At 37.9% G+C, this 25,031-nt stretch overlaps 1 protein-coding gene across 1 annotated transcript; it reads right to left on the reverse strand.

Annotated features, from left to right (window-relative positions):
• Positions 1–24,675, reverse strand: REP (Rab escort protein). Its single transcript, XM_090019853.1, has 9 exons — positions 23,922–24,675; positions 16,271–16,390; positions 12,474–12,573; positions 11,840–11,878; positions 2,468–2,714; positions 2,259–2,334; positions 1,922–2,117; positions 1,706–1,789; positions 1–377 (listed from the first exon to the last, which is right to left on the reverse strand). The coding sequence occupies exons 1-9, from the start codon at positions 24,605–24,607 to the stop codon at positions 303–305; spliced, it is 1,623 nt and encodes a 540-aa protein (XP_089875979.1). The 5' UTR covers positions 24,608–24,675; the 3' UTR covers positions 1–302.
• Positions 24,676–25,031: the final 356 nt, after the last annotated feature.

Below are 25,031 nucleotides of genomic sequence, written 5' to 3' on the forward strand. Positions count from 1 at the left end.
TTTGAACATGAAAAATTGAAGCACTATATAGTATATCGTACGGTGGTCGTTTACAATGAATACATTAAAAGGACGTCATAGATTATAAATCATCTTTAGGGACTACATCCTGAAACACATGAACCAGAGGACTGGCAAATTCTGCGTCCTTGATCTGTAAAAATGAATAATCTATGCTGGAACACGGCAAGCAGCAGTCGAGCACTTGCTGATGACCTCTCAACTCAGAAAATTAATAGCTCACTGACTTCATCCCTTTGCAAAAAACAACCCAACATTTTCAAATTATCACCTCAATTCTTTCAATCGTCCTCCATGTTTTCAGAAGCTGCTTTCTCTGGGAAGAATTCCTCACCAGGGTACATCTCCTGAAACAGCTGCAACACAGAATGAACAAAGACACTCCATTAGCACAAAACACTATCTTACTGGTAATAGTTTGCACAAGCAAAGAGCATACCGACCGGAAAGACCCTCATTCAATGAAAATTTCCTCTCTCTCTCTCTCTCTCTCTTCAAAAGCTTTTATGGGACAGGCTATATTATATTTGTACGGAACATGGCATTCTTGTATCTACAATTTCGCCCCCATCTAACAAGTTTCCGCATTCACTTGCTGCATAAAAAATTATTAGCAACCGAATGTGGGAGTTTATTCATTATGAAGAAAATACCAAAATTAGAGCTAGCAAAGGAATCATAAAATGGAAAATATTGATTTTAAGTACATAGCATCCAGAGATTTTGGCAGGGTAATGTTTCCCAATTTAATGAATCTTCCACTTATTTAATTTTTTTTTCCACCTCTTTTCTCGTTTCTTCTCTTTTTCTTTAAAACCCGTGTAAATCGAGGCCTCTTGCCATTTTTGTGCCATGCTTGACCGTTTATCATTTTTGTGAATGCTAACAAGTTCATCATTTTTGTTTACCCCTACAAAACATTGAATTGATTTAATTAAATTATTAATTAATTATCATTATGAGAGTAATTAAATAAATTTACAGAAAGTAAAATAAAAACAAATCATTCATTTACCTTGAAAGAGCCATTGTGGAATTTCAAAATTTGTCAACAGAAGAATATTTGAACTCTCTCTCTCTCTCTCTCTCTCTCTCTCTCTCTCTCTCTATATATATATATATATATATATATATATATATATATACACACACACACACACACACACACACACACACACACACACACGGGTGTGTGTGCACACATGAAGAGAAAAAGGGGAAAAAACACAGCTAGAGAATATTAAACCATTGATTGAAATCAAGTTTACTTTTCTATGTAAAATCAAGTTAACCAAAAATTTCCAAATTCTCCCAAAATTATCACATGATTTTTTCCCACATCGACCCACATCTACTTGATATATTAACGATAAACATGGAACTAAAAAGAAACTACATTCGACTAAAATGTTTGATTTGAATACTCCGCTTAGCAATACAAAAGACAAGACATGTAGAAAATCAAGTGGGTAAATAGAAAAGTTAAACTAAATAAAGCAGGCAAGGAGAAATCAATGAACAGTTTGCCCATTCAAATGTATAAAAGGATCCTGATAAGCACTTAGCGTGTTTTGGAAATATATTAAATGGTTAGCATTCACTTGCAACATATATCTAGACAAGCAGAGAAAACAAATTGAATGATCAAGAAAAGTGGCAGTAAGTAGAAGAAAAAGAAGATCACCTTCATTGTTGATTGCAGAAGATCCTTGTAGTCCAGTTTCCCATCAGGCGAGGGGGAAGAGACAATGCCCTTGGTTGAATGACCCTGCATTATTTGGAAGATCACAGTCAGGAAACCAGATAATAAGCAAGGTGCAGTTTCAAAACTCAGTGTATAGGCTCCCAATACTAACCAAGTAAAAATGCAAACTGATACAAATATGAACCATATAAGTACCTGTGTTAGCTCTTGAACATATGTTGCATGCCACATCAGTATTGGCTTTCTGTCCACATTTCCTTCACTTTGTAGTGATATATCAGTTTCAGAGCTGTCCGAAACAGGAAGCATGAAAAGAGCATCTACAGCTGCATGCATCGCATCTTTTCCTTGTGTCACATTGTCACATAACATTGAAATATATACAACAAACCTGAGAAGAGATAAATTTAAAATGCTTAATTAGGGTTGAACTTTAAAGTAGAACTTCCATATCCATGAAAAAGCTGCATCTCCTCATTAATATCTTAGAGCAGATATGTATCAACATATCAAGATAATGGTTGCGACTTACAAATCTGGTGGACAAACAGCGGCATTACTACCTAACTGAAGAGCTCTAATGCATGCCACCTGTTTCGGGTATAGTGCTGCAAAAGTAGAATATAAGATCATAAATGTAAGTTCAAATCAAGAGACTTTTAATCATCAGAAGGTTGGCCAAAACAATCTGTTGTCAGCTAACAGGCAGAAAAAATTCAGCATCAACAAGGTATCTCATACTTTTTGGAGGAATAACCACCAGGAGGTTTGACATTTCTCGGCGTAATGAGTTCCTTGTTATGCATATTGCTCGGGCAACTTTCTGCATGGAACTTTGAATATTTTCAACTTCTTCTGCACTTGATCTTCCATCCCCTTTATCCTGGTTGTCTGAGGACAGGTTCAAGAACGATGGACCCAGAACAAGCTGTTTGCTGAATACATGTTGCCCTGACGCTATTCTAATACCTTTATAATGCTTGCTTCCCTACATATTTTTAGAAATAATCTGTGATTAAAAAAAAAACCATGGTAAATTTTCAGAACTTGCAATTCATCAGTAGCAATATATTTTGCCAAGCTGTATGTCTTATCTTTACCAGCGTGCTCTTTGAAAGTGGTGAAGCTAACAAAAGGGCGTAGCAAGAAAATTTACAAATCAATTCCAAAAATCATGACAGGAAACCAAAATTTCTATTGCCAGAAAATAGATTTGACACAAAGTTACCATGAACAAAATGCTAAAATCACAAAATTTATCTGCAGGTATCACCAATAGAACTTGAATGGCCAAACATGCTTCTGCTCCAGACTAGGTTTTGGAATCAGTATACAAAGAAACAGTACTTGTTCTCCTCAAGTAATTGCCTAAAGGGATGCATCTGACATCAGTTAATGAACTCCATCACCAAGAAGCAAGGATGACCTTGTTCAACTATTTGAATTTGGATGATGATATTCTGTTCAGAGACAATGGACTACAAGATGATGCATTTAATTTGATGAAGAGAAACCCTTCAATCCACATCTTTTACTAAATATAATATTGCAACTGGATAATCAATTTCAGTTAATTAAAAAAATGCACGGATTACTTTAATATAATTAAAGCGGATTAATGGATATTTCAATCATCCTGGAACAAGAAACATGAACTAAATATGGATTAAAAATCAACAACCTTCCTAAGCAAGTCACAGATGCTGCCAAATTTCATCTCACAGCATGATTTATCAGCAGGCAACCATTTGTATGCATATTCCTTTTATTGAATTCTTTTGGAGAAAAAAAGCCTTTAATGCTTATTTTCTGAGAAAAAGTAATCCACACACCCTATTTTTTGAGTGCCATTTATTAGCAACACACTTAAATCCTTGAAAGTAGGGGTATGAAATGGCTTCATCAAACTCTATACGGCTTTCCTACACTGACACAGAGTGCAAGACTCTCGAATCTTCTCTGATGAAAATTCTCATTTGAAAAATAATCAGAAAAGCAAGATGATAATTATATATTGTGGAACAAAATGAAGGATTTGTCCCATCAGCAAGACCAACTATCCCTGCATTGCAACTAAGCATGCCAGTTCAGGACTGAACTCGTTCTCCATTTTTTGCCAGGATTTGGTTGGGTAGGTGGTCCAAGTCCTATGTGCTTTGGGAATTCCAGGATACTAGAATCCTGCTAATGCCTTTGCTAACTTCTCTATTAGTTTTTCCTTTTTCTTGAGTAAGAAAATTTATTATCAAAGAGAGCATACAAAATGACAAGCTCACCTGCACAAAAACAAAGGAACACTCAAAGAAAAGAAAAAAGAAAAATCATTTCAATAGATGTCCACTTCCTGGTAAACTGATCCAAGAAAGTCTTAGCTGCACTGCAAATTTCTCTCCATACACAATAGGAGGTTCTGAGTGAAACATGATGGCCCGAGCAATTTTTTGCAACATCCTCCAAAATCCTTGAACTCCCTCTTATGCCAAACAAACCACCGTCCTCAATACAACCACTACTTCTAGACCATAAATCAACTACTTGGCCTTGGCCAATGAGGCTAAAATAATCAAATCTAGAATCTGACAATGTCAACAAGGCTTCATGCCAGCTCAGCCAGAAAAGGTGTGACACTCTTCTGAAAATTGGGAATGTTCAGAACATATCCATTGTGCATTCTACCATACATAGTGGAATGAGCATCAACTTACCATAGGGAGCCTCCACATTTCAGGTTTAGTTGAGACCAATGTTGTAAGTATTGGAGCATATCGCGATGGTTGTATCAGGTGTATCTTATGATACACCCTGACAGTTGGTGTATCTTACGATATGCAATCAACACAATGTAAGTTGCACCTAATTCGATTTTTTTTTCCAATTTTGAAACATGTAAGGCCCTTGAGGGCTTGAGGGTGATTTCGTACAAGAAGATGATGATGATCGACAACATTTAGTTAGTTTTTCTTTCTTTTAATTTTGAAAAAACTTGGTTATGTAAAATTGAAAAACACATTGTGTTTTTATTTATGTTAACACACACTATTGTTAATTTTGTCACTTGTTAGCTTAGTTTTGTTGTTTAAATACACATTCTTTTATAGTTTGCATTTGTCTTGTGAAATATGCATGCCATCCATATCATATCATCTTGCTTATTAAATATTCAATGTTTTATGTAGGATGTAATTGTTTGATATGTAATAGTATGGTGATTGTTTCTAGCATTATGAAAATTTTAGAAATTTTCCTAATTTTTTTAAATTTTTTATTACAAATACAATTTTTTATGATATGATAAGGTATATATTATATTTTGGGCCCAGCAGATACAGTTACCAATATTCTCTTTACAACCTTGGTTGAGACGAAAGGTCCACCATACAAATAAGACACATGAAGTGTGTGGCCAAGGATTAGGACAATGTCCTCCAAGGCAAGCCTCAGAAAAGAATAAAAAAGGGTTAAAGATAAGATTTATAGTAGGTGGAAAAGAATCATCATGAAGGTGAAGAAATCCACATATCATCTTAAGAGACATTTAAATTTGAACGATACAAGTCACTATGTTTCTGATGCATTTAAATTTGTTTCAAGTAGCCATATGAAAACAGGGATTATTTATGAAGTTTCTATATCCTGAGCACATGTGAAGAACTTCCATAAAAGGAATGGTCAATAATCAGCTAGGCTGATCATCAAGCAGCCTTATGATTCAACATTTTTACCACTTTCAGGAAATCTGGTCCTTGCTTTCATGGTTATAGAATCAGATGTTTTCCATAATCTTTACAGCATTTGTTGTGGTAAGACTATTACAAAGACAAATATTGTGAAAACACGTGAGAGAGAGAGAAAGAAAGAGAGAGAGAGAACTCTTCTTGAGAATTCGACAGCCCAAAACTGTCTTGGTTGCTGCACTAGTGCTTCATTAGTATAGGGTTACAATTATCTTTTACAAGGACAAAAGTGCCCCTTATAAGTAACGCATGTTATATTATAATACAACTAAAGCAAAACTCGTGAATGGATATGGATCCGATATCGGATCCATATCCAATCCATATTCCACATTCTAATACCCTCCCTCAAGTTGTGTATAGGGTTGAACCATGTGCAACTTGTTCTTCAGATACCAGAAACGATGACTTGTAAGACCTTTTGTAAACATATCGGCAACTTGGTCTTCTGAAGGCACATAAACTGGTTCAATCTCTTTGTCGGCTATATTTTGTCTGATGAAATGTTGATCGATTTCAATATGTTTAGTCTGACTGTGATGAACAGGATTGAATGCAATTTGTATAGCACTTCTATTATCACACATAAGTGTCGAATTTGAGATATCCTCTCCCATCTCTGTAAGAAGATGCCTAATCCAGGTCACTTCTGTTGTGGTAGCTGTCATAGATCTATACTCTGCCTCTGTGCTAGATCTTGCCACAGCCTTCTGTTTTCTGCTACTCCATGAGACAAGATTTCTCCCAATGAAAACACAGTATCCTGAAACAGACCTTCTCTCATCTGGATCCCATGCCTAGTCTGCATCTGTATAGGCCAGTATGTCATGTTTTGGTGATTTCCATGAAGATTGAGTATATGTGAGTCCATCACCCACCGTTCCTTTTAGATAGCGAAGGATGTGTTTGACAGCATCCATGTGACCAGTCTTTGGTTCATGCATGAATTGAGATACTTGATTGACAGAATACACAATGTCTGGTCTAGTGAAGGTAAGGTATTGTAGCATACCTACTAAACTCCGATACTTGACTGCATCAGGATATAACTCACCATCACAAATACTGAGCCTTTGGTTAACAACACTGGGTGTGGGTAGAGGTTTACAATCTGTCATTCCTGCTTTAGCCAGAAGATCAAGAGTGTATTTATGTTGAGTTAATGACATTTTATCACCTTGTTTGTCTACCTCTACTCCAAGAAAGTATCTCAGCTCCCCAAGGTCTTTCATTTTGAACCGCATACTCAATAGAACTTTAATTCGCTGAATGTGGTCTGGAGCATTACCAGTGATAACAATATCATCAACATATATGAGTAAGAAAACCATAGTGGTACCGTTCCTATATATGAACAGAGAATGGTCAAGTTGGGAACGAAAGAAACCATGTTTATGGATTTCTAAGGAAAAGCTTTCAAACCATGACCTAAAAGCTTACTTCAATCCATACAAAGCTCTGGTTAACTTGCATACATATTCTTTTGGGCTTCCCTCTGCATAACCTTGAGGTCGCTCCATATAGACCTCTTCCTTTAAGTCCCCATGAAGGAATGCATTCTTAACATCAAGCTGACTGAGGATCCACCCATGTTCAATTGTCAGGACAAGTATAATGCGAATAGTTCCCATTCTCACCACTGGGTTGAATGTCTCATCATAATCCTGGCCATATTCTTGAGTGAAACCCTTGGTCACAAGGCACGCCTTGTACCGTTCAATGCTACCATCCGGTTTATATTTAATTTTATAAACCCATTTGGAACCAACAACATTTTTGTCTGGAGGACGGCCAACTATCTCCCATGTTCGGCATTCATGAAGTGCCTCGATTTCCTCATTCATCGCTTCAATCCATTTGTGGGATTGGATAGCTTGATAAAAACCAAGTGGTTCATCGTGTTTTTCAATCTGGGATAGAAAAATCTGAAAGTCCATAGAAAAGTTGTCATAACTAACCCACTTTTCAATAGGATGCCTTATCCTGCCTGATCTTCTTGGTGCTTCTCTGTCATTAGACAATACAATGTGTTCTTCAGCAGGTACATTCGTTTGCTCTCTAGATCTCCTGGTATACACATTTCCTTTGTATCTTAGACACTCTGCTTGTGATGCATCATCTAAAACTGCCTCACCATATATGCTTTCAGGAGATAGAATAGTATGCTCGACAGCATGTGAAATAAGTTCAACACTAAGTCATGGATCATACCAATTAGCAACTGCACCAGTAGGTTCACGATTGGCCTCTGTTTCTTTTCCCAAAAAATTATTTTCATCAAAAACAACATTTCTGGAAATTCTAATCTTCTTATTGGTAGGATCATAGCATCTGTAACCCTTGTGTTCATCTGCATAACCTACAAATTGGCATATAGAGGCTTTGTCTTGAAATTTAGTCCTCATGGATTTGTCAATATGAACATAATATGTGCATCCAAAAACTCGTAACTCATTATAATCGGGATGTGCACCAAAGAGAACATAATAGGGAGATTGATTTTCAAGAATAGGCATAGGAAGGCGGTTTATCACATGAGTGGCAGTGTGAAAGGCTTCAGACCAAAGACTAATGGGTAAGTTACTCCCATGCATCATACTCATTGCACTTTCCACAATATGTCTGTGTTTACGTTCAGCAATTCCATTTTGTTATGGAGTGTACGGGCAAGAAACTCTACGATGAATCCCATTATCTTGGAGAAAATCTAAAAATTCTTTGGAGGAATACTCACCACCTCCATCACATTGGAGAATTTGGATATCTTGAGAGAATTGATTTTTAACATAGGCATGAAAGTGACGGAAAATGGAAAAGACCTCTGATTTGTGTTTCATAAAGAATATCCAGGTAAAACGAGAGAAACTGTCAATAAATGATACATAATATTTACTTCCAGAAGAGGAAGGATTAGGAGCTGGGCCCCAAACATCTGAGCATATTATCTCAAAGGGTATAGAAGCTCTTTTATTTATTTGATGAAAAGGAAGTACATGACTTTTGCAGACCTGACAACTGGGACATATTTTATTCCTCAATAAAGGTGAAACAGACTCCGAAAGAAGACCATTGGACACTAACTTTTCAATAAAGACTTGACTACAATGACCAAGACGAGAATGCCAGAGATCTGACTTATTACATTTGGATATACTTAGGACACTTTTGGAGATGAGATCCGACTGGGGCTTCAAGACACTAGAGGTTGGATCTTCATTAAAGACATACATGTCTTCACGTCGCTCTCCTTTAGCGAACATCTTCTTCGTTTGAAGATCCTTGACAAAGACAGAAGTAGGAGTAAATTTCACAGAAAAATTGGTAGAATCAACAAGCTTGGAAACAGAAACAATATTTTTCTTTATATTTGGTGCATGAACAACATCAAATAAAGGAATAGATGACTTAGACAAAGGAATGACGACATTGCCTATGTTTGAAATAGGGTGGTGAGTCTCATCTCCGATTACAATATTAGATTTTCCAAAATAGGGAGTCGGAGTAGAGAACTTACCTGCATTACCAGTGACATGGGTTGTTGCTCCAGAGTCAACATACCATATTCCATCATCATTTTGCTTCAGATTCAAGTTGGCCATAGCAGATAGAAGGAGATCCTTAGCATCTTCACTGACTTGAAACGTACCTGCAGTTCCTGATATACCAACATTTCTGGTGTTTTGCATTCTATTCCGATTTTGTGGGTTGAACCAGCAATTGGCCTTGATATGACCTCGCTTGTTGCACTGATAGCATGTGGGAACATTCTTTGAAAAATTGGTATTAGAATTTGGTGTAGGTAGTATCCCACGTCCACCCTGGATTGGATTTCCCTTGCCTCTGCCACGCCCTCTCCGTGTACGATCAGCAAACGTCCCTGTGACAAGAATCTCATGCGTAGATGATTGCCCTGCTGAAGCATCAGATATGCTTTTCAAAGACATCTCGTATTGGAAGAGTTTAGCACGTAATTCCTCAAAACTGGGCAACGAAGGCAAGCATAATAAAGAAGTGACAAGTACATGATACTCTGATCCCAGGGCATTCAGTGTTTGTTGCACCTTTTCTTTATCGGACACTGGATATCCAACAATGGCTAATTGATCTGTGATGCTTTTGACTTGATTTAAAAATTCAATAATGGTCATTGCTCCTTTCTTTAAAAGCTGAAATTCACGCTTGAGAAACAGCACCTTAGCCTCTGATATCTGAGAGTAGGTTTGAGCTAAAGTTTCCCACAATACTTTAGATGTGCAATCATCAGGGATAGAAACCAAAACTTTTTGCGACAGTGTGGAAGTGATATACGCGACGAGAGCCTGATCACGTTTCATCCAAGCAGTAAATACATGATTGCGAATGGTGCTTGACATTTCTCCATCCTTTTTTTCTTCGGTGGTGACAAATTCCGGAGGTATTTGAGTGGAGCCATCCAAGTGACCTGAAAGATCTTGACTGCGAATAAAAGGGGTAATCTGCCTTTTCCAAGTCAAATAGTTATTTGTATTCAGTTTTTCCGAAACCAACTGCCCCAGGAAATTGGAGGAAAGATCAGCATTGCCTGAAGTATCCATTTGTAGGCTTATGACAGAAATGTGGCTGAAAACAAAGAATAAAGTGACGCAGCTTATGACAGAAATTGGTACCAGAAGAAACGAACTCAGCCTTTTTGTGTAAACTGTGAATGAATGAAGAAGAAGAACTGACCAACTGTGAATGAATGAAGAAGAAGAGGTGACCAGCAATTGTTGTGTGTGAATTAAGAAGAGGAGATGAAGTCAGCCTTTTTGTGTAAACTGTGAATGAAGTCACGAAGAATAAAAAAAAAACTACAGCAGTTGCTGTGTGTGAATTAAGAAAAGAAGATGAAGTTACGAGGAATAAGAAGAACTATAAGAAACAAGGTTGTTAAATGCGATGAGGCGAAGCGAGGCGTTGAACCTGCGCTTCGCCTCTCACAACTGGTATGGAAGTGAAGCGGTGGGAGGGGAGGCAGTAAGAGAAGGACCATGCCCCAGCTGGTACGGAAGCGAGGGATATGTCGGTCGTCCGGTGGTCGGAGAAGACTGAGCAGCAGCTGCAGCACAGCAACTCCGGTGGTCGATGGTCACAACTGGTCGGAGGTTGATGAGGGGCGCATCACAGCAACGCCTCAGTACCTTGAGTGTGCGCCTCGCCTCTGACGCGTACGCTTCAGGTACTAAGGCGTACGCCTCTCACAACACTGATAAGAAAAGAAGGTGAAGTCACGAGGAATAAGAAGAACTCGGCCCCCTTTTTTGAGTGAACACAAAAAATTTGTGCATAAAACACCCTATTGTGCATAAAACAGGGTGTAATACAATAAACGAGTGAAGATCTAAAATTATTTCAGATTAGTTAGAACACAGACAACAAATCTGAATGTCTTGCAAATCTGCGATATAGATAGCTATTCATTGCTGGAAAAGAAAAGGTGAAGGGGACGAATCATGTAGCCGACGCTGACAGAAAGAAATAGGGGAATAGGAAGACAACCTGATTCACGTGAACTAATTCGCGTCGCTGAGGAAGACCAGATTCACGTGTTCTGAAAGGAACGAGAACTCGGCTTTTGCTGCAGCAGAACTTGGCTAGTGCACGTAGACTGATGTGGAGAAAGGGGATTTGGCTTTTCACGTCCCTGAGGAAGGTCCTTTTTTCACCCAGAAATACAGCGTGCTCTGATACCATGTGAAAACACGTGAGAGAGAGAGAAAGAGAGAGAGAGAACTCTTCTTGAGAAATCGGCAGCCCAAAACTGTCTTGGTTGCTGCACTAGTGCTTCATTAGTATAGGGTTACAATTATCTTTTACAAGGACAAAAGTGCCCCTTATAAGTAACGCATGTTACATTATAATGCAACTAAAGCAAAACTTGTGAATGGATATGGATCCGATATCGGATCCATATTCCACATTCTAATAAATATAGTCGCTACAAAGGAGAAGAAGAGAGAAGAATGAGGAGCAACAAGAACAGCTTTTTGCAAAATGAGATAAAGATACAACACAAAAGGGGGTGACACCTTAGGGTTACACATAAGACAAAAATAGTTGACTATATTACAAAGATACCCCTATATAAAGTAAGAGTGTACATAAAGCTATTAATAAAGAGGCTATCACACAAACAAGTAATAAAGCATTTCCTCGACATAGACCATGCTAGACTAAAAAGAATTTAAGCCTACAACTGCAGTCTTCATAATTGGAGTAGGACAATGTTTATGATCAAACAATTAAAGTGTAATGCTTGGTGTATGAACATGCACAACAGCACAAGCCTATTATAAAAGAAAAAAAGTCCAAGGATAAAATCAACAAGTTGAACCTTTCTAAGGGAGAAAATTAGTCATACCTTGTCAATAATTAAATCTGTTACTTGCATGCGAAGGATCTGCACCAAGACCGAATTTGGATATGTTATGTATGCCAAGTTCCCATACACATGGGGAACAAAAAAGTAACAGGTTTTGAAATAAAATATCATAAGAAATATTCAGTAAAATATCAGCAAAAGATTTGCATAGAGGCAGAAATGTTTCAATCTGGTATCTGAACTTTACTTGCACAAAACCCCAAAGCAACCTTCTATGTTTGAAAGAAAATATAAACAAGGACTCAGAAGCAGCAAATACCAACACGATTTATTTATATGTTATATCCTTAATGTGAAGGTCATGCATTTATCAAGCACATCTCCAAATCAGTATTTTGATGAGCGGTTTTCAGGAAAGGAAGGTAGATAAAACTGGTGCTCCCTTCCAGTCCTGTCAAAACCTTGAAACAAGTTCTAGATATCACAATTTGGATTTTGGACCACCATTAGAAGAATACAGCAAAGGCAGCTACACAGCCAGAGAACAAGGACCTAACATTAAAGACGAATCTGAAAACAAATGAACCTACGAACTACCAATTACCAGTTTAATTAGAATAAAGCCACCAACATCCTTTATCTAAAGTTCTAAAACACAATGACCACAACTTACATAAATAGCGCCTTTTACTGCAGCACACCGACAAAATGATTGAGGTAGCTCTCCCTGGCCATAGAGTGGATAGATAAATGATCCCAAAGCATTAGAAAACCTAAAGCAAGATTTTCTAAGATCAGATCTCATAAATTAAATTTAACCAATTAGCATGCTACCAAATGAAAAGGATAATAGTTCATTAATTGCATTGAAAGGTATATATCACAAATATTCTTAAATCTAAAGTTTCACCAAACATCAAATAACCTAAAGGCTAAAAACAGAACTTGCCCAGGAAGAAAATGGCTCTAATCATGCAACAGGTTAATAATATTCCATGGCCTATAAAATATTTAAGGTTTTTTTGCTTTATCACTAAAAGAGTCCAAATAATGCAAAAATGGAAGGATTTTCTCCAATAAAATGGAGAGAGAAGGCATCAATTATAAGATTAGTTTTAGTAATAAATGCATTAACCTCCATGCATACAATAAACCTGCTCATCTAGAACTTATTGATGGTCAAGTACAAAAGTTTGTTACAATGTGAAGTCATAGATACCCTTCAACATAATACACAAACAAATAATATACGGGGTAAAACAGGGATTTGGATCAGATCCAGGATCCATAAACACCAAACATCACACGTCAATACATATTCCTTCATTTTATTAGAAGCATAAACCCTACCAACATGCTGATTCAGTCCACCATGTCCATGTTATAAGCCAACTGTCCAATTTCCTACATGTAGCCTCTCTTTATTCGACCACTAGGTTAGGTCGCCCACAAAATAAAGTAGTAAAGTATTGTATCTACATAGTAGTAGAATCAAGGTTGTAAGTATTGTATCGTATCGTTACCCGTATCGGTCGGGCCCAAAGTAACACCGTATCGTATCGTATCATAAACATATCATAAATTTTTAATAAAAAAAATTTCAAAAATAAATCTAGAAAAATCAGAAAAAAATTAGCATAAATTATAAAAAACTCATATCACATAAAACAATTATGAATTGCACAAAATACAACCATAAATTCACATATGAAGGAAACTACATAATTTAAATTAATAACAAACCATGCAACTGATAACTGACAATATAAATAAAAGCCAACTACATAATTTAAATTTTAAACACAATTAAAGCCTTACATTTAACCAATAAGAGTTTATGATAACTAAAAATATTACATTTAACCAACGTCTTACATGCCAATCTTCATCTCTAAAGTTCTAAACTATAAAGATCCGAAAACTAAATTATCTTCTAGAGCCTATCTGTCAAACATCAAGATAGTATTTCCTCAGTTCTGCATCTAACTGTCGCTCGATAATCTTTTTATGTTGGGCCACTTTTTTAGCAAGTGGGTCATCATCATCATCATTTTCAGAATCTGGAACAATGGTTGGAAGTCCATCTTTGCATTTTTGCAAAATTATTCTTCTTTGAATTTCTTCTATTTCAGCAATAACATCAGCACAAAAAGTTGCAGGAATAGATGGAGAATCACATGGACATACATTTTGATCTTGACCTGCAATATCTTGTTTAAATCTATGCAGCCCACCTCTAATAATAGCATCACAAAATAAACATCTCAAATTCAATGGTAACCCTAGTCGTGGTACATCGTCAATGCTTCTGCAGTATTGCCATGCAGGATCATCTCTAATATGACATGAATGTGAAGACGACATCGAAGGATCTAAAATAAAACAAAACTAATTAAAAAACTCAATAAGAAGCAAAAAATAAAAAGCACCAAAGACACATTTCCCGAAAAGCACTCAATAAGAAGCAAAGAATAGAGATTTTGTACCTTAACCCACTTCCTCGATTGAAAAAATGGTGAAAATACACTCTTGATAAAATCACAAAAGCCCTCTCTCTTGCGCATGAATTGCCTCCCAAATCGATCTCACGAAACTTAGAGTGTGTGGGTTCCCTTCTAATGGACTCTAGACATATGGAGAACTCAGCCCTCAAGAGGCCTTTTAAACCCAAAATGAAAAAAATACAACTTTCGGCCTTTTTTTAATACGCTAAAACTGTATCGTACGATACATCACGATACATGAGTGTATCGTACGATACACTCGATACGGATACAATACACTCGTATCGCAATACAAGTGTGTATCGAATCGCAAAACACAAAAGTAACGATACGTATTGTACTATATTGTACGATACGTACAACCATGAGTAGAATGACTCCCCTTTTGAAGGGTAAAGAAGGAAACAAATAAATAGGGATCGTTGTTCCTCATTGCAATATCCATAATGATATTAATGTTATGGTAAGAAAGGGTTCATCAAAATGAAACAGAATATTTTGGAGGAATGAATTCAATTAAAATAAATAAATTTTCTATCATTACTAGGTGAGTTGCATTGATTTTCTGGATACGAACTTAGGCGTAATCTCCTATTTTTCCTATGCATCCCAAAACAGGCCTCACAAACGTGCATTTCCTTATTGCATCCTGTTGCTTCATGTGAATAGGTTATACAAAAGGGTGAGTTGGTTATATACTCTTATGCATGTTCCTTTTTCAAACCTTTTGGTATGTATTGCCCCCTCAAACTATAGATCGGATCTCCATTCTACACACTGTTGTTGAGTCGCCTGACTTATCCACCAAGAGATTCATGGAATTTCTGTTTGTGGATTGCATTGGAGGAAATCTACTTTAATATAGGCAGATAGATAGACTCCTCCTTTCTCATTGTCAAGGGAGAGCAAGTAAGAAAAAAAAATTCTTGTCTTTTTATCGGCACCCCTTTTTGGGTATGCAGGTACTAAAGGTACGTTTGGTTCATTCACATGAGATTCACTTCCTAATACACTTTAGAAAGTGAATCTTATTTGAACACTACCCCAAAAGCAACCAAACATAAAACCTTTTTTGGCACAGAACCCAAAAAACAAGCCTCATAAAAACTGAGTTGACACAAAACCCAATAGTGAGATTTAGAAAGTGAATCTCATTTGTGTGAGATTCACTTTCTCATGAGGCCTCATGAGATTTTGAAATTGAATCTCTCAGTATTTTCACTTTTCAAAAACACAACCAAACTTACCCTAAGAGTCCTCTCACTATCAACCAGCCAGCAAACATCCATTTAGGAAACTATAGTCATCTTTTATTTTATGGAAGCACAAACCCTAATGTCCATTTGAATGTTCACACATTTAGCAAAGAGGACACGACAACTTTCAAGAATTCTTTCCCCTCTTGTCTATATCAAAATGCTGATTTGGTCCATGTTATAAGTCAACGTTTCCTCTCAAAGGCTATCCAATTTGTTAGTTCGAAGAGATGTATCACCAAGATCAGTATACCCTCTTTCCGTAACCTCCCAAGCATGAATAACCCATGAGCAGATAATTCCTTAAACATATATATATGCTAATAGCTTTAATTTGATCTTTCTTTTTTTTTCAGAACTAATTTGCCCTGAATATCTATTAATCCACATTTTACTACCTGGTATAGCCATCAATTTGAAGCACATAATATTTCAGATTAGTTTGCCATATTCAATGAAATCAATTTTTCACAAAGTTCTACCATATCAATGTGACAAAGCTTCCCAATTTATGTTCTCAAGTTCATTAACTGGAAGTCAACCCTTGAATAAGTTCCATAACGATTATTTTCTGTGCACTTTCACTCGCTTTAGGAAGGACAACTAAAAAAAGTGTACAGACTGCTTCAAACAAATTAACCACATAAAAAAAGATTAATAGCAGTTTCAATTGTTAGACAAAATTTTGCTAATAACTAAATATAAATCACCTGCCTATAGACGAGTGATAAAGAAACAAGTTCTCTATCCCCTCTTTTGTCTTGATCAGATCCAGTGCCTTTGAATCCTCTTGATCATAATCCACCATCGCTATCGCATATAAAATAATCCTACAACAGTTTACCCACATAGCAACACATCAGACAAGGAGTATATCATGGAGATCAGACGTTGATCAACTCAAATGTAGCAATATAACGTTGTATAACGAAGTAGGAAAAAAAGAACCCAAATTCTTCCAAAGAAGCCAATGATCTCACTATCAACATAAACTAATTTCCTTACTTCCTTTCCCTCTACAATAGAGAAATTCACAACTTCCCAATTCAATATTCAAGAATGCAGAAAAAATAATCTCACAAAGAAGACAATTTGGTGAGTGCTCCATTTAGTATCATAAACAAGAAATTGCGTATGATCAGTTTCTTCACTTATTTTTTTCTACATAAAGAAACCCTGTACTTCATAATTAACATGAAACATAAGGGTTTAACAAAAAAACGGAAAAATTTCAAATACCCACCAAACTTTTCAGTTTAATTCACGTGCACACCAAAAGTTTGAGAGTTTGCAAATTCCCACCAAAGTTTTTACTTGGGTTAATCAAATTGCCCCAATCATGAATTGATAATGGGTTGTTCTTGGGTTAACACTAATTCATGTTTTGAAGTTACCATTTTACCCCTGTAACTCATGAGATAGAATTACTAGTTTAGCCCTATTCTAGAAGTTTGAACAAAGTTTGAACAAAGTTTGAACAAAGTTTGAACAAAGTTTGATCGTAGGGCTGTCAACGAAATGTATTTAATGTAAAAAAAGGTTTACTATTTGCAATGATACTTAAACCCTTTTGACTTCCAAAAAAAAACAAGACACTAACCACTACACAAATGACTAATTGTTGGCAATTTTTAGATAAAGTTTTATATAACTATTTTAAATTACAACAAGCCAATCCACCCAATAATGACCCGACCCACTTATAGCACATTCGGGTGTAACGACCCCAAACTGACCGTCGACAAAAAACGAAATGCATCCCTCTTAAACCTATGTTTGACTTGATTTATGTCATCTTCCTTACTGTTGGATTTCAATAGAGTCTCGTACGAGAACTTCGGTTCTTACCCCGTTTTTAAAAACCTTTCTCAGGTACTGAAGCGCAGTAATGGCGGGACCAGCTTGCTGGAGGGACCGAGGGTTATGATTTGGTAGACCGGATTATGACTGTTTTAGGAGTTTATGGTTTTTTGAGAACTTGTTGAACCTAAAATGAGGACTATTCAATTAATTTAAATTTATGGTTTGAATAATTCTATGTTTGGAGTGTATGTCGGTTTGTAGATATGAAATCAATAATATGCCCCTAGATCCCTAGGATATCTTTCTGCATTATTTTAAAATCATTTATTTGTTTTAAAAAAAATATGTTTTTTTCGAGGATCAGTTTGGGGTCATTACAGAATTGATATCAGAATCAACACCATAAATCATAAACTCACACTTCCGAAGCAATCTCTTCATCACTGGTAAAAAGTATTTTGTAAATTTTGTTTCATTACTTTTTCTGCAATTATGAAAATTGTTATGATGTAATGTAAATTGTTTCAATTAAATTAATGTAGGATGATTAAATTTATATGGTTAATTGTTTCCCTTTAATATAGTGATCAAGCCTAAGGGGGTAGGTTTGATCTATGGGAATAGTTTAATAATAAATTTGGTTTGAATTAATTTTTAAATATATACTCGTGCTCAAGCAAACGCTCCTGAGAACTGGCAGGAACAGAAGGACTTCCTGACGAGTGCTCTCAACAGCCTAACTGAGACAGTCACTAACCATATTCAGGCACAGACTTTTCAGCTCGCACTAGTCGCAACCCCTAACCCTGGAGTGATGACGTATGAAAAGTTTCTGAAGTTTGATTCACCAACTTTTTGGGGGAAAGTCGATCATGAAGTCATCGAGAGTTGAGTCGAGGACATAGAAAGTGTCGTTCGTGTCCTGCCATTGCCGGATGAGAGGCAAACAGACTTTGGCACCTTCTGTCTGAAGGGCGATGCCAAGAAGTGGTGGGACATGGTTCAAAAAGTTTAGTTCGTTGCAGTGAAGTCCATATCGTGAAAGGCTTTCTGAGAAGAGTTCTTGGAAGTTTACTTTCTCTAGTTTGTTAGGAAAATGATGCAGCAAAAGTTCCTCGTGTTGACTCAGGGGAACATGAGTCTGATGGACTACACTACCAAATTTCAGAGTTTCAAGTGTTACTGCCCCAACATATTTGTTGATGATCAGTCAAGGGCATCAAAGTACGTGCGAGGAGTCAAGGACGGGTTACAGGTTCGTGTGATGACTAGCCGCCCTACTACATTCAACAATGTGATTAAGGTAACTTCTGTTCTGAACAAGGAGTGGAAGCGATTCAAGGGAAGTCAATCCAAGAAGACAGGTGGCAATAGCAGTGGCAACTGGCAACGGCAATGGTGAAGCTCGAAAGCATTCACCTACTGGTGGTAAGGCACAGGGTGGGGAGGCTAAGAGGCAGAAGACCAACTGGGGAACCACCAGAATCGCCATCAACAAAAGCAACCGCAACAGGCGAAGACTCAACAAGCATGTCGGAGGTGCAACAAGAGTCAACCTTGGTATCTAGTATCTACTATCAGTGTAAGCAGCCCGGGCACATTGCACAGTATTACTCGAACAAGCCAAGAGCTCGGGCAACCAGCAACAGTCGCAGCAGCAGCAGAAACCTTTATAGTAGCAGGCGCAGAGAAAGACCAACGAACATGTGTACGCTGCTGCAGAGCGAAACGATCAGAGCGATCTGATGGAAGGTATTATAGTTGACACGTGTTATGTTCAATTTGAGTGTAACCCATTCTTTTATTTCTTTTTCTTTTGCTGGATTGCTTGACATTACACCATCTAGCTTAGAGACCACGCTAGAAGTTATGTCTCCTTTGGGTGTGTCGACCTGGTGTGCTAAGTATCTTCCCACATTTAAAGTGGTCATTAAGAGACACGAGTTGTCTGCCGATCTCATTTTACTGCAGATGACATTTTACGATGTCATTTTGGGCATGGATTGGCTATCACATCATAATGCGACTCTTCAGCGTTGGGGTAAAAATGTGAGCTTAGAGCGACCCAATCTCTCATCATTGGTTTTTCAGGCGACTAGGTCTGTTGACGAGGTGAAAATTGTATCTGCATTAAAGATCTCGAAGTACTGCAAGCAGGGGTTTACTATGTTACTGGCTAGTGTGTCTACAACTGATAGCCAAGAGTTATCATTAAAGCAGTTGGACGTAGTCCAGAAGTTTTTCGACGTATTTCCAGAGGACTTACCGAGATTACCGCTTCACCATGAGATCGAGTTTTCAATTGAGTTAATGCCTGCAATGGCACCAGTGTCAAGAGTGTTGTATTATATGGCACCTGTCGAGCTCATGGAGCTGAAGAAGTAGTTGCAGGAGCTTCTTGACAAGGGGCTTATCAAACCGAATGTGTCACCTTGGGGTGCATCAGTTTTGTTTGTTAAGAAAAAGGACGAATTCATGAGGCTTTATATCAACTATCGAATGTTGAATCAGGTAACGGTGAAAAACAAGTATCCTTTGCCCAGAATAGATAACATGTTTGATCAGTTGCGCACAACAAAAGTATTCTCGAAGATTGACCTTCGATCAGGATATCACCAGTTGCAAATTAAGGCAGAGGACATCCTAAATACGACTTTTCGATCCAGATACAGGCATTATGAGTTCTTGATAATGTTTTTTGGACTCACAAATGCCTTAACATCCTTTATAGACTTGATGAATCGAGTCTTTCGGTTATGGTTTGATCAATTTGTGATAGTATTCCTCGATGATATCTTGATCTACTAAGAAAGTGAGGAGCACAAAGAGCATTTGAGGATCGTGCTGCAAACACTGAGGGAACATAAGCTCTACGCTAAGTTCTCTAAGTGTGAATTCTAGCTAGATAGTGTTATATTCCTTGATCATATCATCTCAGGCAACGGTGTTGAGGTAGATATGGCGAAAGTGAAAGCGATGTTGTCTTGGAAGCAACTTAAGACGATTACAGAGATCAGGAGTTTCTTGGAATTGGCTGGATACTATAGATGTATCCAAGACTTCTCTCGTATAGCTGCCTTAGGTTTGGGAATGATTTTTGTCGAGTACCTGACCCAAGTATTTTATATGTATTTTTAATAAAAATAAAATTATGAAATTATGCGGGTCTAAGTTTGGGATTCCAGTTTTGTGACCCGCAAAAACCTGAACCCGACAATTTATTATTTGGTCAGGTAAGAGTATACACTAATGTGCTAAAGCCAATTAATATAACAATGACCGAACCGACAGATAGCAAGACCAAGTCAGTGTTTGGAAACTTGAAACTCGTTGTGCAAACAACAACAACAACAACAACTACGCCTTCATCCCAAAACAATTGGGGTCAGCGATATGAACCAAAAAAAGAAATTCATTTTGGGTCTTCCACATGAATCCTTTTCCTCCAATCATTTCTATCCAATGCCATGTCCTCGGTGAGGTTCAAAGCATTCATATCCTTTCCTATCATCTCCATCCAAGTCTTCCTAGGCCTACCCCGACCTCTTTTAACTAATATATTTTCTCATTTCTCCAACCTTCTAACTGGAGCATCATTAGGCCTTCGCCGAATATGTCCAAACCACCGTAAACGATTCTCTCGCATCTTATTTTCAATGGGTGCAACACCTACCTTCTTACGTATCTCCTCGTTCTGAATCTTATCTTTTATTGTATTTCCACACATCCATCTAAGCATCCGCATCTCAGCTACACTCATTTTTTGAATATGATGTCTCTTGGCAGCCCAACATTCCGTACCATATAGTAAAGCGGGCCTAATAGTCGTCCTATAAAACTTTCCCTTCAACCGCAATGGCATTCTACGATCGCACAACACTCCAGTTGCACTTTTCCATTTCATCCACCCAACCTTTATCCTATGATTTACATCTCCATCAATTTCTCCATACTTTTGAATGATGGATCCCAAATATTTGAAATAATCATTCACCGATATTTCTTGCTCACCAAGCTTCACTACACTCCCATCACTACTTCGTTGCTTACTAAACCGACATTCCATATATTCAGTCTTACTCTTACTCAACTTAAAACCTCTAGCTTCCAATGTCTGTCTCCATAATTCTAACTTAGCATTAACCCCAGCTCTAGACTCATCAATCAAAACAATATCATCAGCAAACAACATACACCACGGTACATTTTCTTGAATTGATCTCGTAAGCTCATCCATCACTATCGCAAATAGAAAAGGGCTTAAAGACGATCCTTGATGTAACCCAACCGTTATCGGAAAATTGGTTGTCACCCCTCCACAAGTGCGGACATTGGTTATTATTCCTTCATACATATCTTTAATTATACTAATGTACTTGAGAGAAACACCTTTCTCCATCATTGTCCACCAGAGAACGTCCCTAGGTACTCTATCGTATGCCTTCTCTAAATCAATAAAAACCATATGCAAATCTTTGTTCCTCTCTCTATATCTTTCAATAAGTTGTCTAAGAAGATGTATAGCTTCTATAGTTGATCTTTCAGGCATAAAACCAAATTGATTCTCCGATATCATGACAACCTTCCTCAACCTAGACTCAATCACCCTCTCCCAAAGTTTCATAGTATGACTCATGAGTTTTATACCACGATAGTTTGTGCAATCTTGTATATCACCCTTATTCTTATATAAAGGCACCAAAGTACTCTTCCTTCACTCATTAGGCATCTTATTTGTTCGCCAAATCAAGTTAAAAAGATTTGTCAACCATTCTAAACCTTTCTCTCCCAAGCATTTCCAAGCCTCAATAGGTATACCATCTGGGCCAACTGCCCTTCTTGATTTCATTTTCTTCAAAGCCTCTGCAATTTCTTTATTTTGAATCTTGCGCATGAAGTCACAATTTATCTCATGAAAAGGAATGGAGAAGTCTCCAAGATCTTGAGCATGACTATCATTAAATAGCTTATCAAAATAATATTTCCATCTCTCCTTAATCTCCTCATCTTTGACTAAAACCCTTTGTGTTTCATCTTTGATACATCTAACCATACCCAAATCCCTCGTTTTCCTCTCTCATTTTTGCAAGCCTATAAATATCCTTCTCGCCTTCTTTGGTATCCAACTTGTCATAAACCTCCTTATATACCTTAGCCCTCACGTTTCGAACTACTTTTTTAGCTTCCTTCTTTGCTATTATATACTTCTCCAAATTCTCATTATCACGACTCTTACTTAGATTTCTATAACACTCTCTTTTAACCTTAATAGTTAATTTGACATCCTCGTTCCACCATGATGTATCCTTACCTAGTGGTGCACCGCCTTTAGACTCACCCAATACCTCCTTAGCCACTTTTCTCATGCCACCCATTATCTTATTCCACATTGATTCTGAATCCTCCTCGCGACACCAATCAACTTCCTTAACTACCTGCTCTACAAACATTCCTTGTTTAACTCCTTTCAGTACCCACCACTTAATTCTAGGATCTATCCTATGTCTATCCCTTGTGCGGCATTGTCTAATTCTAAGATCTAAAATTAAGACTCTATGTTGTGTAGCTACACTTTCTCTCGGTATAACCTTACAATCGATGCAACAACCCCTATCTCTCTTTCTAAGTAGGAAAAAATCTATCTGACTCGTATTAACCCCACTTTTAAATGTTACTAGGTGAGACTCCCTCTTCCTAAACCAAGTGTTTGCTAAGATCATATCATAGGACAAACAAAAATCTAAAATCCTTTCTCCACTTTCATTTCTTTCTCCTATACCATAGCCTCCATGGATACTCTCAAATCCATCCCTACTAATGCCTACATGTCCATTAAGGTCACCGCCGATGAAAAGCTTTTCTCCATAAGATATCCCTTGTACTACTCCATCTAAATCTTCCCAAAATTGATGCTTAATGGAATCATCTAAACCTACTTGAGGTGCATAAACACTAATAATATTAATAATATCCGTACCTAATACTAATTTAATAAGTAAAATTCTATCACCCTTCCTACGGACCTCAACTACATTATCTATAAACTGACGACTCTTAACAATCCCTACTCCATTCCTATTCCTATTTATTCCTGTATACCAAATCTTATATCCCCAAGGTTCTATCACTTTTGCTCTCTCACCTACCCATTTGGTCTCTTGTAGACATAAAATATCAATCTTTCTCCTACACATAACATCTACTAACTCTACCAACTTATCAGTTAAAGACCCTATGTTCCAAGTGGCTAACCTAATGAAACTCGTTGTGCTATTCGAGAAAAAAACATTGTATGAAGAAAAGGGGAAAAAAGAAAGAGATCCCAATAAAACAGAAGAATTTGTGCGATTTGCTTAGCTGGCACCATTAAACAGAAGGAAAAAATATTAAAATCCCATCCTTGATTGATTTCTTCAAATTTTCAAAAATACACGCACAAAGAAAATGAAGTTCACATTCTTACAAGCAATTCAGAAAAATAAAATCATTCATTTATTCCTAAAAAAACAAAAACCAGACATTCTTACAAACAAAAAGAGAGGCGAAATCGATTTGTACGGTTTGATCGATGAGGGCAACCCCTGCTTGGTCATGAATTCGATGAATGGCCTTTCCAGATCCTCGTCGGAGATCTTATCCGTGAACTCGGGATCGAAATGTGCACGGACAAGCTTGAAGAAATGCATCAGACGGTTCTTCTCCATCAACCCTAAACTCCGATCCTGGAAGATGGCCTCTCTCGAGTCCGGGACGGGCCTCAGTTCCCCTCCGACCCAAAGGAAGGTTGCATCGACGCTCTTGAACTCGAGGTGGTGGCTCGCCCACGACCGCAGGATCACATCCACCATGGAGTCTGAGCAGAACAGAACCCTAGGGCCGGCGAGATCCAGACTGAAGCCTCTGGGTGGCCCGAGAGAATCCGCAGCTGCGCCGGAGATCTCGATGCCGGAGTAGAGCGGCCGGGTCCGCAACCCCACCGTGAGGAACTCGACCTCCTCGTCGTTGCCAGTGACAGGAGATTCCTCCGGCGAGGACGGAATATTCCGGTGGGAATCGAGGAAGGAGGAGAGGGCATCGAGCGGGAGGGAGGCGGTGTTGGAGCCGTAGAAAGAGGAGGGATCGAGGTGGAGGACGGATTTTCCGGCGGCGGCGGAGGCGGCGGAGAGGATGGATTCCGACAGGCCGGTGCCGATGACGATGAGGTCGAAGTGGGAGGGCTCGATCTCAGGGAACTCCGACGCCATCGTCTTTTGCTTTTTCCCACCCTCTCGCTCGCGGAGGGAATTGCGGAGAACGCAGAGAAGAAGAGGTCTTCAGTTTCTTGACTCTGTTTGGCTTTCCTTGGACTTTGAAAGGCGGAATTTGGTCACCCGTTTGGATTCGGAGTGTTGGACCCAGTTGCTATGTAACAGGTCGGCGATCCGGATTTGACCTGACAAAGATCGGACTTGGATCCATGAGAATTTATCCCATAATCCGTACTTGGTTTGATGATTAGATGGATTCGGACCTGATTTGGGTGTTCGTAAACCTTACTCGAGTCTGACCTGTGATCCAATTATACGTTTATTTTTAACAAGAAAAAAAAAGGTGTTATGTCTAACTAACCCAGCTCTAGCTTTCCGATCCAGATGTGGACCATCACAAGTTATGTGTCTGGTACCTCTG

The sequence above is a fragment of the Nuphar pumila genome, chromosome 10 (assembly GCF_984573655.1).
Source record: "Nuphar pumila chromosome 10, dmNupPumi1.hap1.1, whole genome shotgun sequence".
In the NCBI taxonomy this organism is placed as follows: domain Eukaryota; kingdom Viridiplantae; phylum Streptophyta; class Magnoliopsida; order Nymphaeales; family Nymphaeaceae; genus Nuphar; species Nuphar pumila.

Excerpts from the sequence above, each read along its gene's own strand:
- REP (XM_090019853.1), bottom strand. The coding sequence starts at position 24,607 with ATGGCGTCGGAGTTCCCTGAGATCGAGCCCTCCCACTTCGACCTCATC. Across the intron at positions 2,118-2,258 it reads GCTGTTTGTCCACCAGATTT|GTTTGTTGTATATATTTCAA; the intron begins GTAAGTCGCAAC and ends ATCTCTTCTCAG. Across the intron at positions 1,790-1,921 it reads ATGTTCAAGAGCTAACACAG|GGTCATTCAACCAAGGGCAT; the intron begins GTACTTATATGG and ends CAAATAATGCAG.